Source organism: Epinephelus fuscoguttatus, linkage group LG8 (genome assembly GCF_011397635.1).
Source record: "Epinephelus fuscoguttatus linkage group LG8, E.fuscoguttatus.final_Chr_v1".
NCBI lineage: Eukaryota > Metazoa > Chordata > Actinopteri > Perciformes > Serranidae > Epinephelus > Epinephelus fuscoguttatus.
This window is the reverse complement of record NC_064759.1, coordinates 1,333,797-1,350,066: the sequence shown is the minus strand read 5'-3', so window position 1 is coordinate 1,350,066 and position 16,270 is coordinate 1,333,797. Positions and strand designations below refer to the sequence as shown.

General features: G+C 42.6%; 2 protein-coding genes across 2 annotated transcripts in view; one reads left to right on the top strand and one right to left on the bottom strand.

The window, feature by feature from the left end:
• Positions 1 to 16,270, top strand: part of LOC125892608 (cathepsin S-like) — an 853,108-nt gene that overhangs the window by 606,713 nt on the left and 230,125 nt on the right. The gene's annotated exons all lie outside the window — the stretch shown is intronic.
• Positions 11,845 to 13,427, bottom strand: LOC125892620 (protein S100-A1-like). The gene is made up of 3 exons (XM_049582658.1): positions 13,324 to 13,427; positions 12,243 to 12,416; positions 11,845 to 12,136 (listed from the first exon to the last, which is right to left on the bottom strand). The coding sequence occupies exons 1-3, from the start codon at positions 13,327 to 13,329 to the stop codon at positions 11,975 to 11,977; spliced, it is 342 nt and encodes a 113-aa protein (XP_049438615.1). The 5' UTR covers positions 13,330 to 13,427; the 3' UTR covers positions 11,845 to 11,974.

The window sequence follows — 16,270 nt, the reverse complement described above, 5'->3', positions numbered from 1 at the left end:
TCTTCTGCCTCGTGGCTCTGAACTGTAGTAGCAGACCTCTGGTTTCTTTAGGCTAACTAGCTTTTACAGTGCGGGGCAGCTCTGCAGTGAAGAGCGGACGCAGACGTTGTGATCACATCACATTAAACACATGCTTCATTCCTCGTGTGCAGCAAACACAAAACACGACACTTTCTACAGCTGTTATTCTGAAAGCTGCTGAAGCCTGAGTTTATCTCGACCTGCTCTGCTGAAAACTGCAGCTTTGGAAAAGCATATGGAGACGAAATATGATGAACGCTTCACCAGCAGCATTAACATTAATCTGGAGTTTTGTTTTTGGTCAACTGATGGATGTTAACTCCAACAAGCACTCTCTCTCTTTTAGCTCTGACTGACTGAGACTGAGCTGAAATATCATTTAAAAAAAAAAAAGGGTTCCATAGGGCCGGAGGAGAGCCTCATAAAACTGCTTTCATTTTGTTGATGTAGCTAAACATATTAAAAAGTGCAGAGATGCATTCATTATTAATGTGATAAACATGCTTTTAGGATCTGAAAAGTTTGGACGGTCCTGACAGCAACTTGTCTTTATACGTCCACGATACACAAGGAGAGCTGTGATGATGGTGTGATAGATAGCATGGAGGAAGGGGCGATGGCGGTGTGGTGGGGGAGCTGATTGTGCCCGGTGACCTCTGACCTATAGGGGGAGCTCAGCCAGGGTTCATGGTGACGACAGATCTTCACAGGGGCCGTACGCGCTCAAAAACTTGGTGACTGTCTAGAAACGTCAAGTTTGTTCCAAGCTATGAACTAAAGTTAGTTTCTGAATTAATTTCGGGTCATTCGGTGCACGAGCACAAGATTCTGTGATGAAATAATTACTGACTGGAATCATGTCCGAGACAAAGGCTGTAACAAACTGTCTTTGTCCTCAAAGTCTTTCTTCACCTGCTGTTAGTTTTAAATTACTGATCAACCTATTTCCTGTTGGTGTTTAGAGCTTCTGAAAATGTCCACAGGTCACTCCTTCTTTTGTCCAGTTATCCATGAGAGGAAACTAAACACAACGCTCCTCAGTGTCCATTTATCACGCCGACAGTATTCTAAGGTACATTTTTTCCCTTTTGAATGACACCTGCTCTGAAAGGAAAGAAAAGAGGGAGCAGGACGGAGGGTGAACTCAGAGGTCAAAAAGAGCGATAAGACGCATGTAGGTAATGTTGGTTACATTCAGGATTAGAGTTAACCTCTCTGGAGAAGGTTAATAGTCGGCAAGGTAATGCTCAGCCTTTAAGTTCATAATACACATTCTTCCACAGGTACGGCCCCTCACTCCGCTCTCCGCCTGCTCTGGAGTTAAATGTAACGTCATCGGCGTCTTGTGTTTTTGCGGTTTCGGCCCTTACAGCTCTCGCACTTTGTCGATGTTGTAACTGGTGTGTTGCTCAACAGCTGCAGCAGAGAGAAGCGAGGGAACACTGAGGGGAGAGGCGAGGGGCTTTCTGTCTGGGTGGAGGACAAACTCCCAGCTCGATAAGAAAGGTGAGAGGTAAACATTGACCTGAGTGCTATCGCTGCTTGTCCAGGTCCATCTTTCACTGGAGAAACTATGCAAACAGCAGGGATGCACTGATAACTCTCTTTCACTCCACGCAGTAAACTTTTAGTATCGTCTGATAACGAGGACCAGACTGCAGGCGTCACAGTTTCTACCTTCACTTCAGGCTGTTGAGCAGAACATGATCATGGACTGTGTTTTCCTGCTTCAGAGCAGTCTGTGTGAAGAGGTTCTGAATATTTGACCTTTTATCATCAAGTGTTTCATTTCAGCAGATTATTTGATCTTGTGTACTTATAAATTAGCATTGTCAGAGTTTTATTAAACATTTTGAAATGCATATTTCTGCTGCTGAATTTCCATGTAATTAACATCCACTGTGACGGTGGGATCGTGATTGTCCTTTTCAAGCAGAAGCAGTGGCATCAGGTTGTTGCTGTGACTTTGACACTGGAGACTGCTGCTCACGTCCTTTACATGCAGACAGTGTTAGTTTCTCCTAAGCATGAACACAGTCTTCCTCTAGCCTTTACCAAGTAGTTTTTTAAATAACAGCCAAAGGCCACATATCATGCTGATGTGAAAGGACAGCTTTTTTTGTCGGTGTCACATGCCGGACGTCACTGACCAAGTGCTGCTATTGAACGGCTTCAGAGTAAGTCTGGGTTGTCCATGCTCACATACTTCCATGTGTTCTTTATGTTAGCATACATACATCCACCTGATGGCACTAGAGGGCAGGGTCAAACGTTACTGATAACAACAACGTTATCAGATGTACCTTTTAACGGAGGCAGCGTTGTAGACGGCAGTGGTCTGAGAGGCCATTAAATTCATCATCACATGTGGACGGACAATTCTCTTCACTATCTTACTATATAATGAGGAAAACTCTGTGTGTGTGTTCCATGTTTTTCTCCTCACTGACTTGGTCAATCCATGTGAAATTTGGCACAGTGGTAGAGGGTCATGGGAGGATGCCAATGAAGCAATATTACATCAATTGGCCAAAGGGGGGCGCTATAGCAACGCATTGAAATGTCAAACTTTGAATGGGCATATCTCATGCCCCGTATGTGGTAGAGACATGAAACTTTGCACAGAGATGCCTCTCCTCATGAGGAACACATTTGCCTCAAGAACCCAAAACTAATATAGATTTTCCACCATTTTGAATTTTTTGAAAAACACTTCAAATGGATCTCTTCCTTGGAAGTTTGAGCGATCTGCATGAAACTGGGTGAACATAATCTAGGGAGCAATATCTAAAGTTCCCTCTTGGCAAAAGTTGGAAAACTTCCTAAAACTGAGCTTCTATAAGGCAATGAATATTGCGGAGGGCGTGGCTCATCACATAAAGGTGTAGAACATCTCAAGGGTTTCACCCATCACCACGCAACTTTGTAGGCATATGACCACACATAATCTGAGGGGACCCCTCCATTATTGAGCCCATCAAACAAAATGGGGGCGCTAGAGAGCTCATTTCTTATCTAGGCCTAACCGCCATATGGATTTTTACTAAACTTGGTAGATATGTAGAACAGGACGCCTCAAGGTGACTGGAGAAATTTAACTCTAATTGGCAACTGGGTGGCGCTATAACAACAGAAAAACACTTCAAATGGATCTCTTCCTAGGAAGTTTGAGCGATCTGCATGAAACTGGGTGAACATAATCTAGGGACCAATATCTAAAGTTCCCTCTTGGCAAAAGTTGGAAAACTTCCTAAAACTGAGCTTCTATAAGGCAATGAATATTGCGGAGGGCGTGGCTCATCACATAAAGGTGTAGAACATCTCAAGGGTTTCACCCATCACCACGCAACTTTGTAGGCATATGACCACACATAATCTGAGGGGACCCCTCCATTATTGAGCCCATCAAACAAAATGGGGGCGCTAGAGAGCTCATTTCTTATCTAGGCCTAACCGCCATATGGATTTTTACTAAACTTGGTAGATATGTAGAACAGGACGCCTCAAGGTGACTGGAGAAATTTAACTCTAATTGGCAACTGGGTGGCGCTATAACAACAGAAAAATGCTTCCAAATGGCTAAAATGCGACCGATCGCTGTGGCTCCCCCTGTGGACCAATGTTGGTGTTGTTTCTAATGTTTGCTATGACTAAGTCATGGTATGGTATGCTGTACATAATCACGGAAACTGTCAGTGTGTCATTCTGTCAGTCAGTCATTCTGTCTGTCCCACGTTTTTCTGCTCACTGACGTGGTCAATCTATGTCAAACTGCACATAGGCATTGAGGACTGGCATAGGTAGAAGGGGACACAGCTACCAATGGGGATGGACTAGTATTATTGATTTCTTTTGTTCCTCCATTTTTTAAATGTCTTCATTGTGTCCTTTGGCTGGGTCTCGCTTGAACCACGGTACACTGCCCCCACAATCTGCAATGGTTCTGTTCTGTTAGGTCCAGATCTATAATCTTTCACAAAACGTGCACAAAAAAGGACAGAGGGCTCTGTCTGTGTCTGTATACATTTGTAACGTTGAGCATAAATGAGCCTTTGGCGTCATCTCTGTGGGTCTATATGTGTAAGACCTGAGCGGACTCACCATGAGCTCTGTGATGTGGAATTGTTCTCTACTTGTCCACTCAGCTCCACCACTTTCCTGATCAGGTCAGACTGTCTTTATTCTTGGAACACTATATTTTTTTCCATTTTTTTGTGGTTTTGTTTTACTGGGAAAATGACTTACTCCATAAAAATTCACTGCTTTAAGACCGTGCTGATTTTCAGCCTGGTGTTGGTTCAGTGTGCTGATGACTTCTTCCCAGTAAACAGTGAGCAGCTCCACTGGGCAGACACATCCGAGGGAGGTGGGAAACAAACTGGGAGGATAAGGCCGTAAAACCACAGCAGAAGTTTTTACTTCAGTTCAAAGAGAAGAAGGAAGGTAATACAAGATGACCCGTCTGTTAATGGCTAACTGGATCAGTCCACATGTAGACACACACACTGCCCTCCTACATGAGCTCCATGCAAACCTGTAAGCAAACATATGGATGTGCACATAAAAAAGGCATTTGTACACAAAGAGTGAAACAGCCACTCCACAGGGTCATTTACCAGGTTGCTTTAACAACCCTCAGCTCGTTAGGATGAATTCACTGTGAACTTTCCCATTCATCAGTCACATTGCTGCAGATATTCTTTAAGTCTTAATTTCCAACTGAAATTCACATCTCTGCACAGACTGCATCTCCGAGAGCAAAATGGCCACAATATATGACTCTTTAAATACAGTAACACACATTCATGCGTGTGTGTGTGTGTGTGTGTGTGTGTGTGTGTGTAAACACTTTCCAACAACTGTCGCTCCAAACATGAAGTCAGGATATTGAGTCTCGGCGACTCTCCCTGTTAATAACACCCATACAGCATATTTCCTGTACCTGTCAGTCATAAACACACCATGAACACACGGCTCCGTCATGTTTGGCCACATGAGGCCAGCTTTGTCCAATTTAATGACGCGTGAAACCAACAGCGAGCGGAGACGTTTCAACACACTTGTCACTATAATGTAGCTTGCAGAGAGACCTAAGGATCTATTCTATCGAGGCGGGTAAAGAACATCCTGCCTTATTTTGATAAGTCAAGCTAGTTTGAGTGGGAGATCCGTTCCATTGTCGTGGCTTACATGCACCACTGCTCAGTAACCATGGTAACTTATACTGCTGAACGAGCCTGAAGAAAAATAGTAAAAGTAAAAAAAAAAATTGCTGCGCCTTTTTATTGTTGCCAGGCAACCACGCCATCAACTCCTCACCCTAACCTTCCCCTGTAATCAGCTGCTGCCATGTTGAGGCAGAGGGTGCTGTCTGTAGCTCTGGTTGAGGGTGAGAGGCTGTCAGCAGATAAACAGAGATCTGTGTGGGTACATGAGACCCTAAAAAAGAGGCTGGATCATGGGGAGTACCACCAGTTGGTCCAGGAGCTTCTCCTCCATCATGGACGTTTACAGTACTGCACTTATCTGCTGTTTTCTATTCAGATGGTGCTAACTGTGCTTTGTAAAGTCGTATAGCTCTGGGTATCCAGCAACCACTACCACCAGTTTCTCCTCCATTGTTTACCAACTGTAAACTGGTTGCCATGACCACCACAGAAGCCCCGCCTCTCACATCATCTGATTGGACAGTGGGAAAAAAGCAGAGATGACGTGGGGTGCTTTTCAACTTGAGCGGTTCTGGCAAAAATGCCAGTTGCCTAGAACAGACCTCCATCAGCCTGGTTTGTTCTGCGGGAGAGAACACGGCTCTCGTTTGTACTTTCTTTTTACCTCCGCCAAGGAGGTTATGTTTTCACCAGCGTTGGTCTGTTTGTCTGTTTGTTTGTCTGCAAAATAACTCAGAAAGTTCTGAACAGATATTGATGACATTTTCAGGAAAGTGCTTTTCGACAATTGACTGTTGTGGGCTGTTTGTATCCCAGTTTATAGAGTCATTTTCTTTCTGTTACTGCCCAAAGAAAAAGCTTTGAAGAGATATCACCTTGTGTTCTGTCTGCTGCACAAAATAAATTTACTAAAGTCAACATACAAGCCATGAAAATCTGTCAGTGTGAACATGACAAAAGCCTGTCAGAGTGTCAGCATGTGTTGGTGCTGTTTTTGCCAAAATTTTAACCTGTCATTGTGTGTTGGATGATATCAGATGGAATTATGAGGAAAGCTGGTGATGTCATCTCAGTTTTTCCTCATTTGCTTGAACACATTCAGAGGTTAGATTTCCAGAGCAGTTCAGACAGACGACCAAAACTGAAGGGCGCGGATAAAATGACACATTTTGTTTGCAAAATGTTTTCACGCTAACAAAACATTAAAAACATGTTCATTAATCAACACAGCTTGTGTTCAAATGAATATATTCTTTAAATCAATCACAGTGGACGCCAAAGTCCAACATACAGCAGGTCTATATGAAGCGCTTCAACCATGCGGTGATTTGTGCTGTATGCCTGTGTCACTTGTTGAAACGAGGGATGCATCATATTGGATTTTTTGCCAATATATAATAACTTATTTAGCCGATATCTTATGTATCCACCTTATTTCCCCCCTAATGTTGGTGATCACCAAGTCTCTTCTGTAGTGAATTAACATCATATTGTACATGCATGCTCTTATCATGACGGCCCACCAGCAGATGGAGACATGAAAGAGGCTTTTTAATCTTTGTGATATTCATTCATTGTGCAAAATTTAAAAAAGCATTTTGGCTGATACCTATGATTGTTACAGTCTGTGCCAAGAAAGGTGAGCGAGCACATCACAGCACGAGCTGTGTTCTCTTCTCAAAGATTATTTTACTGGAGATATCTACGCTGCTGCACCTGCACCTTTTCACTCTTTGAGATGTCCTGATGAAATACTGAAAAAACAACAACACTTTTTCTAAGAAAGTTTTCTTTATTCATCTTATTCTCATCTACAATCTATGCACAAAAGAACAGGTGGAGCATGTCACCCATACTCAAACATTTCTTTTAAATTGTACTCGATCAGATTTTCCATGTCAGTCTTCTTGAATTTGAACTTAGTTCCTTTAGTTACTTTCAAACTGATCCATGCTCACAAACAGCAACACAGAGGTGGTGTCTTCTTAAGATGGATACAGACTGACTGAAGAGTTGTGTGAGGGAGTTTCACACAGGTATATCATAGATTCATAATTATCAGTCACTTCTGTCAGCTGTGAAGAGATATTTTCTTTTGAGTCAAATAAAGTTCTGGGTCTTCCTGTGAGATCTGTGTGAACTGGTTTGGTGTGAAGTTTGTGGAACCAGTAAATATGTGTTAACACATTTGCAAGAAAAGACTTGTGCTGTGCTGCGAAGGTGATGATGAAGATGTGGTGGATCCATCAGAGAGAAAAAACAAAGGAGCAACCAACAGGGAAATAAAATCTTTTTATGACAATGACTCTGTGAAGACGGCTGGTCATCATCAAGTCTGTGTCTCCATCTGCTGGTCAGTGGCTGTACTGCATGCTATATTCAACTAGAGCTCTGCACCGCTGCAGCCCAGTCGTCAGAATAATACACAAGCATGTTATGTTTCTGCAAACCACAGATACATTTGACATCACGTTGACAACATGTTGCATATGTGACTTTAATGTTAATGTGTCAATAATGTTTGTGAATGAAACCCAACTCATGTTTTGAGGGTAAAATGCTGTTTGTTCATGGACAGCTCAGCAGGAGGTGGATTTTTTCTTCACATTTAAAAATTCCCCCAAATAAAATACTTTTCCTTTCACTTCAAGTCCTATCTCAGCTTTTATTTATTAATTAATTGTAATTAGAGATGCATGGTCCTACATTTTGTGGCCCAGCATGTTGGTCAGCATCAGACCTCACAGAGCAACCATGTCCAAAGTTGTGGCCCCCGACCGATTATAAACAGACTGCGGCTCGTTGGTCGGATATTCTGTATGTGCCCATCAAACACTGGCCAATCTTTTCCATTCATCGCACAGTTTTAAGACGTGCAGCAGGTACAAAACACACAAGTGGAACTCATGTGTGACCTAACAGCAGATATTTGCTGCTGCTAGTCAGACATCGCAGCAGCAAATAATGTCACAACTCCTCCTCTGTGACTCTGCCTGTGACATCAGTGTGTGTGTGTGTGTGTGTGTGTGTGTGAGTGAGCTTTTATGTTTTGTTTTTTTAACCTTTTGCGTGACTAAAGTGTGCTCGGTGTGTTTTGGTTTTTGTCTGCACGTTCCTTTCCTACTCTCCCTCACTTTCTCTGATTCCCCTGCTCTCTGCACAGACTCTCTCTCCACAGTCAGCACTGCAGTCCTCCAATAAAGCCACTCCTCTCCATGACACATTCAGTGCCTGCTTTGCTTCCAGTCCCTGCCAGACTGTTGTGCTTACACGGTTTGTGAAGTGTCACACATCTAGTTCCTGTCCAGTTTGCTTGCCAGTCTCACAAGAGACGCCAGTCAGTCAGCCACTTCTCCACATTCATCAAACCACTCACAGAAAACTCCACCTGCCAAGCCCATCCACCCTTGGACAAGGCACCAACCCCCCCTCTGCTGGAACATCTATCATCCCAAGACCCCATTTACCGTTCACATTTCATTAACAGACTTGTGTTAAATCTACTCACCTGTCTCGCGTCTGCATTTGTTTTCAGCTTTAACAAAAGTGACAAAGAAACATGAAGTCGACAGCGAGGGCTGCAGTTTTCAGGAGCGGTGGAAAGTTGAATACATTTTCACTGAAAGATGAAACAGCTGCGTTTGCCTCATTTCTAAGTGACTATGTTTTTAATGATCCGTATGACGCGAGGAGCAGTTGGCCCTAGGGTTGGGAACGATTAACCAAGACGACCGGATATCTGGTTTGACAAGCGAGAGATATGGCTACGTCGGTAGCAGCCTCCTCAATCGATACGTTTCAGCCATGAATCCTTAGATGAATCGATTGTAGAGTCATGGATCGGGTATCACGAGACTAGCAATTGGTTGACTGGCTTTAACAGTTTGCATCTCTAAAACAACGCGAGAGCCGGCGGCTTGCTCCGTAGCAGGCATTACTGACAATGATAATGGATGTAAACATCAGTGCCAGCTTGACCGGTGGAGCTGAGGAACAGAAGCTAATGCTGGTTGGATAAACCAGGGAGCAGCCAAGCCGCAGCAGAAACTAAAGGCGAATCCTGCCGGTTGTGGGTTGAACGCGGGGTCACAGACACAGACAGAAATATGTATTCCTGTCAAATATGGCTTACGGCTTACCGGCCGGCGACCGAGAAGCCCGGCTCCAGGTCCAAGAAGTCTTTGTCGGTGTCACGACTGCCCAGAAATACCAGCAAAGCCCTGGCAGCACACAGGTATGTGACGTGTCAGAGGAAAAACGAGCAGTTCACATTTCCACAAACCCCAGCGCACTTTAGGGACTGTTCTTTATTTGTCAGGGGAGGAGGGTGGGTGGTTGATTTTTATTTCATTTATTTATTTTATTTTGATCCCCCCTATGTTAATCACTTATTGATGCTGTTTTTGAAGTATGAATAAGTCAATAAGTAATTTATTCCATTGAAATATCATTGATGTATTATAGAAAAGTGATTTATCTTTTCATAAATGACAAACACAGAGTGTAGCAAACACAGAGAAATAGTCTGACATGCTGTCAGTGATAAGCTGCTAGTCATCACAGTCCATGATATCAACTAATAACAGGAGATGTCAGATTCTGCCCCTACATTGCATGTTATTATTTTATTCTGCTTTATGTTCATATTGTACAGCGTTACAATAAACTTTATTCCAGACTCAAGTCCATATAAGATACATACAAAAACACAGACAATACCATGAAAACAACACAACAAGTAGGTTTAAAACACTTCAATTTTACTTAAAGTTAACTTCACTTAAAGTTTAAAACTTCTTCTCATTTTTATATTGATCCCATCCAACAAAATGATGTTCATTCAGCAAGTCTTTTTTTGGTCCATGTCTAAAAATAAATACATTTGACATGGGATTTTGTTGTTGTTTGACTTTTTATTTTATTTTTGCCAGTGCCATACAGCATAAGTGCTTGGGGATGTGGTCTTTTACAAATGTGAAAATACTGTAAGAATGTCACTTTTACAGAATTGGCTGTATGTATGATTAATGTCTACATCAACAAATGTTAACCATAGAATCGTTCTGTATTAAAAATATATTGTTTTTGAATCATATCGTAACCCGTGTATCTAGATACGTATCGAATCGTCTATCACAGAGAGATTCCCAACCCCAGTTGGCCCCTAAGTACTTTGACATTATCTAATCTTGCCCTCTGCTCTACCTGATATCAAGTCTTTCATTTTAATCTGCAGCCATGTTGAGTGGCGCAGTGAGGCTGAAATACTCAACTCACACCAAGAAACAAACTCAAAGGCAGAGCAGGGCTTGACTTTAGTGCTCCAAGTTCCTCTGTTCCTTTTTCTACTACTGGTCCCTTAAATTCTGTGATTTTTAAGGTCTGTCAGAATCAGATATCAGTTTTATCAGATGAAGCATCAAAGGTTCGTTTTTGTAGGAAATAAACATGAAAATGACCAAACTGACACATTTAATATCGACTTCTTTTTGAATTTCTCCAAACTTTGTTTCTGGATTTTCATGATGGTGATCAGAAGCTTTGAGGCAGAAAGATGATTGGACATGTTACAGGATAACTTTGGCATGTTTCAACATGGACCTAATCTCCCTGTGTACACCGGTCAAAGAGACTGATGTGATCAACAGTGTCTGACAGTGGTCCCTTATTGAGGCAGCAACACAACCAGTAAAACCACTCCTGGAACAGCAGCTTTCTGCAGGAAAAACAGCTCCGGACTTCTTCTCCTCTTTGACCAGTAGAGGTCGTGCCAGGTGTGTGTGCACAGTGTATGGCCAGGAATGTTTGGATAAACTGGAAGCACAACGAGCCAAAACTTCAGCGTGTCCATATTCAACAAAGATAGTCAATAACAGCTGCTGGAAGTGTAGCTCCTTATTCTGTTGGCACAGTTCAGGAATGCACAAACACAAATCACTCTTTACAACCGAGGCATTTTTCCTCTGTGGGCGCTCAGAGTCACAGCACCCACAGAGCACCATCAGCTTCATGGCCTCACAGCAGCTGGTTCACCCTCCACTGCTTTTTATTCACCTCTGTCCTCGTCCACTCTTCATCCGTGTACGGACAGTGGTCAAATTCAGAAGCCTCAGTCAGGTAAATAATCATCCATGGCACTGGATATCTTTTAGAAAACACTGAACTACATTTACTGTGAACTACTGTGGTTATTATGATACTGTCTCCAGGTCTCACACACATTTCCACTGTTGTTTTCCTGCAATAAGTGACATCTGGTGATGTTTCAGAAGCAGCAGACCTCCTCCTTAACCAAGCAGTGACAAACAGAACGGATCAAATGAAAGCTACAGAGACACGTCGGCCACTTCTAATAATCTGTGGCAAAAATAACCAAGTTTTAAAAGTTTTTGTTCAAATCAGTGTCTTTGACGGGGAAATAGGGTCCAGGTTAAAAAATGCTGAAGTTATCCTTTCAGGTTAAAATGTTTTTACACATTTGTGCTCAACGTCTTCAGTGACAACGGACAGATGGAAACAGCACAGGGTTAATATTTAAGGACAGGCAGTTACAAAGCTTGTAGGTGACAGTATGATCACCATCATCACCCAAACATTCAGAATGAGTAAAAATCAGTGTCATGCAGACAGATTGCAGAGACAGGTCACACAGGTGTTTCAGGGATCATTTTAATGAATCACTGATTCTTCAGATCAGTTTATCAAATGACAAAATCCGTTCCACAGATCACAAAGATCAGAGAGGTTAATATTCAGAACAGATGAGACAGAGAGATGAGAGACTTTTATCTGTAACCACACATGAGGTTCTCCTCCTCGAAGTAGGGGTGGCAGCACATGATGAGCTTCGTGGCCACTGAAACAAACTCTTCAAAGTCCACTTTGCCGTCCCGATTCTTGTCCAGATCGTCTATGATCTGACATGACTTTTGAATATTCTTGCTTGACTGTAAATAAAGAAAAGAAATGAAAGAATTATTGAGATATAATTGTGTGATTTTAACATTAAATTCTTCAGCACACTCAGAGGTGAAGTGACAGTGAGGTCAGTACCTCCAAGAGCTGACGGAGCTCTCTTTGGAACAGATCCTTCATCTCCCATCGGTTCAGGTGAAACTTGTCACCGTCTTGGAGAGCGTGGCTCTGGAACACATCAACCAGCATGTTCATGGCTGATTCCAGTGTTCCCTGCGCTAGGCAGTGGATTGCGATTGGCTGGCACACTGGCTGTAAAGTGTGAAAAAATAAGACTTGAGTGATATAACTTTGTTGTCTTATGCAGATTAATGCATTTTTATTTGTTTCAGGTTTGTCCTACAGAATCACGTGTTAAGAGACGATAGAAACAGCTGTGATCTCTGTCTCAGCCAGATTCAGAGTGATCTTGCTGATTGTGAAAGTGTTTGGCTTGTTCTAATCGAGACATCACATGATCACTGACATGGATCTGGCACCTTTTAAATAGACGAGCCTCAAGAAAATAATGATTGTATTACATTGTTGAAACTGCAGCTGCGCCTCTGTCCTGTTGTTTTGAACAGAAACAAAGAAAATGATCTTTCCTGCGGGAGATCCTGACATGAAAAGTTAACAAGCTGTATTATAGAGTCATGTCATAGGTGTATGTTCTAACACAGAGACATTATCACATTGGTTTCCATGAAAACATTAGATCATGTATTGTGCAGTAGAGTGTCATGAAAATGTTTTCAAACGGTCAAAAGTTCTGGTAAATTGTCTTTTTTTTTTCTTTAATGCTCAAACACTGATGACAACCTCAGAAATCAAAATGTATTTTAAGCATTATTTGTATTGTTGTTGGATCTGTGCTGCAGATTTGGGCTCACAAGTTTTTAAAGTACGGTGACTCAGAATAACAAAATGAACTCACCGCTGAGGTATTTAAAATGTGTCGTGGTGCTAATAATGCTCTTTTGGTAGTTTTGTATTTACTGCATCATGCCAGCTGATCTAAATGTCAGCTGGTTTCCAGGAATCAATCACTCCCTGCAGTAAATACTGCTGTCACATATTTATGTTCATATCTACATGCAGTATTTACTTGTTCCAGGCATGTTTAGAGTCTCAAATGGTCCCTTTTAAAAACGCAGTTTGAGTAGACTGAAAGACTCACCTCCATGAAGCTGCTCAGGAAGATCAGAAAGAAGAAGAAATGAATTTCACCTTGGTCTCATGACATTTATAGAGCTGCCTGTCCAGATAAAATCAGCTCTTCCCTCTGATGATGATGATGAAGATGATAATGACTGTGGGTGTGGCTGCACCGGCAACACAACCACCCATTCAGAGCGTCTTGGTGTCTCATTGTAAGGTTTAATATTGTAATTCTTCTTGGTGAATAACGTGTTTGTGGGTGTCCCATTTTTATTTGTCATCATTCACAGGCCGAGATCACTCCAAGGTTCTGAAGGTATCTGGTTCTATCTGTTCTCAGATGCAGTAACTCCTTCTTGCTGTTGACACCATGAGCAGCATCGACCTGTCGCTGTGTTTCATGTGTTCAAACTGGACCTGAGATGAGTGAATGCTGTGAACATGCAGGGGGATCTTGAGGCGCAGTATGCTGTCTATTGGGGAACTGCCCATTGGTCCGACAGCCCATTGGTCCGACCATATTAAACTCATTGTTCCGAAGTCCCGTTGTTCTGAAATCATCATGATGCCCTGTGGTTAAGGTCTGGTTAGGTTTAGGCACAAAAACCACTTGGTTAGGGTCAGGAAAAGATCATGGTGTGGGTTAAAATGAAAAAGAAAGTGACAAACACATAAGCTGTGAGCCTGCTCCGCCTCAAGCCTTTCCCAGCTGACCCAGAGCCGGTCGCGGCGCACCATCAAGGCAGAAATATGCCCGCCGCTAGCCGTTCAGCACCGCGGACAGTCAGACTAATGGGATGTCGGACCAATGACATGGACCCGTCTATTGTTGCTGAGTGTCAAAGTCGGTTAACCATGTTCTCCTCTCAGTTTGACTTTTCTCTCCCTGTTCTACAAGACAATCACTGGCTCGAGAAATTGCTTTTTGATTTTCTTGTAGTCATTGTCTCATAGTGATCGACCTGCATTTATTCTCAGGCTGCTGACTTTGATTTCCTCATCTGAGGTGACAGAGGCATGATGGCAGGTCGTTCAGCTTTGATTAAAGAAGGGTTGATTCCAAGGCTTGATATTGTCTCTTCTGTCTGTTAAAAATGTCTGGTATGTTGACCGTGTGTTGAGGGTTTGATCACGATCACGATAGCAGGGTATTCTAGACAGCACTCACAATTCAACTTTGGCTGTATATTTAGGAAGCTCAGCTCTCTCTCTCTTTGCAGACAGATTTTTCTTCCAGCTGGTCTCCATGTTCAGACCTGCAGGCTGTCTGCTGCTGTTACAGCTGAAGGAAACGACTCTGAATCTAACAAGAAGTGGACATATTACAGCTTTATTATATCGCCACTGTCACTGTATATTACATTTCAACTCATCCTCACTGTGACCTCGTCACATGTCCACGTTTGGTCATGGACTTTCCACGTCCACATATGGCGTCCAAGGTACCCTGGGTGTGTTGGTTGTTGACGTTCTGGGACGCCGTGTCAACTTCAGCCTGTTACATGCATTGTCTGTTTTCAAAATACACTTCTGTTTTCACAGGAAATGTACAGTTTGCAGACAGTCTCTTTCAAAATAAAAGCACTATGTCCGTGTACATGCATGTTCGCCCAACGCACGTATGTGGTTGGCTTTCAGCAACAAAAGAGCGTGGCTAGGTTTAAGAAAAAAGAACAGGGTTTGCCAAACTTACATTTTACTTTGCCAGAATCATTACAAAATTAACCATAGAAAAGTTTTGTCTTCTTTTCTTGGACACCTGAGGAAACCAAACACCACCTTCCATTAACAATAATGGCCGAGTTTCCCAGTTAAGAGTGATCTTAGGACTTAAGAGCTCAGTTAAGAACGTCTTTGGTAAGAAGGGTCGCTAAGATAGGAGTGTTTCCCAGGTGCCTTCTTAATGCCCTTCTTACGATCGCTCTTTAAGAAGCTCTTAACAGGAGCTGGACACTACCGCGGTGCTGAAACTAAATCAATCGATGTCAGGCACATCGATCACCCACCACTTCATCAGTGCATAAGTCACTCACAGCGCTGCTACCTGATTCCCTGCTGCTTGTGTGTATGTGTACTCTAATAATTCTAATGAAAAACTAAGACGATAAATATTTGTTAATGACCTATTGTCATGATGAAGACAAGACTACAGCTAAATAAGAAGTAGTCTTGGTAAGAGAATCATGAGGAAATGTATTATATTTAAACAAAAACATAGAGACGCCTTGCTGAGGCCTGTGCCGTCTCCCACCACCTCCAGGAAGCTCCCCACTGTGTAAAAACGCAGCGCAGCCAGGCACTGCGCCTCCGGGCTGAGGGCCAAATTGCACTGGGTTGCCCTCTCTAGACACTTCTAGACTGCAACATGCAGGAACATGTTATTCCTCATACTTGTTTTTCTTCTTGTTATTATTTTTCTAAAGCCAGATTTGGGTGCGTAACTTGTGCCACAGCTCTGAGCGCACACAGGGTCTTCATAAAACATATAGATTCAAGATTCAAAGTGTTTATTGTCATATGCACAGTAAGGACACGCGTTTTCCTGCAGAATGAAATTCATTCTTTTCTGTCACCAATTAATGCTAAACAATAATATTGATTAATATTAATCTGCCTGCCGTGGCTGGATCTGTGAGCTTTTGGTGGCTAAGAAGACTGTTAAGAGTGGGTCAGCTCGATCTTACAACTCCTTCTTAGTGAAAGATCTTCTTAAGGCACTAAGAGCGATTTGGGAAACGCGTTTTTCATTCACGGGAGCGTTCTTAAGAAGCTCTTAGCACTAACGGCCGGGCTCCACCGGCTGCAAACATAAGCGTCATTCACGTCAGCGTAGCACGGGTACATGGGTAAATGCATGAAAAAAATCATCACATATCACCTCTGATAATGGTTTATTCATTTAAAAACACATTGTGCTCGTTTAGCACACTACTTCATGTAGTTTTTATCTGCTGGAGGGTCGCGTA

Bases quoted from the DNA above. Each gene is read 5' to 3' on its own strand.
- LOC125892620 (XM_049582658.1), bottom strand. The intron at 12,137-12,242 runs GTACTGACCTCA...CTTTATTTACAG, and splicing joins AGCTCCGTCAGCTCTTGGAG to TCAAGCAAGAATATTCAAAA.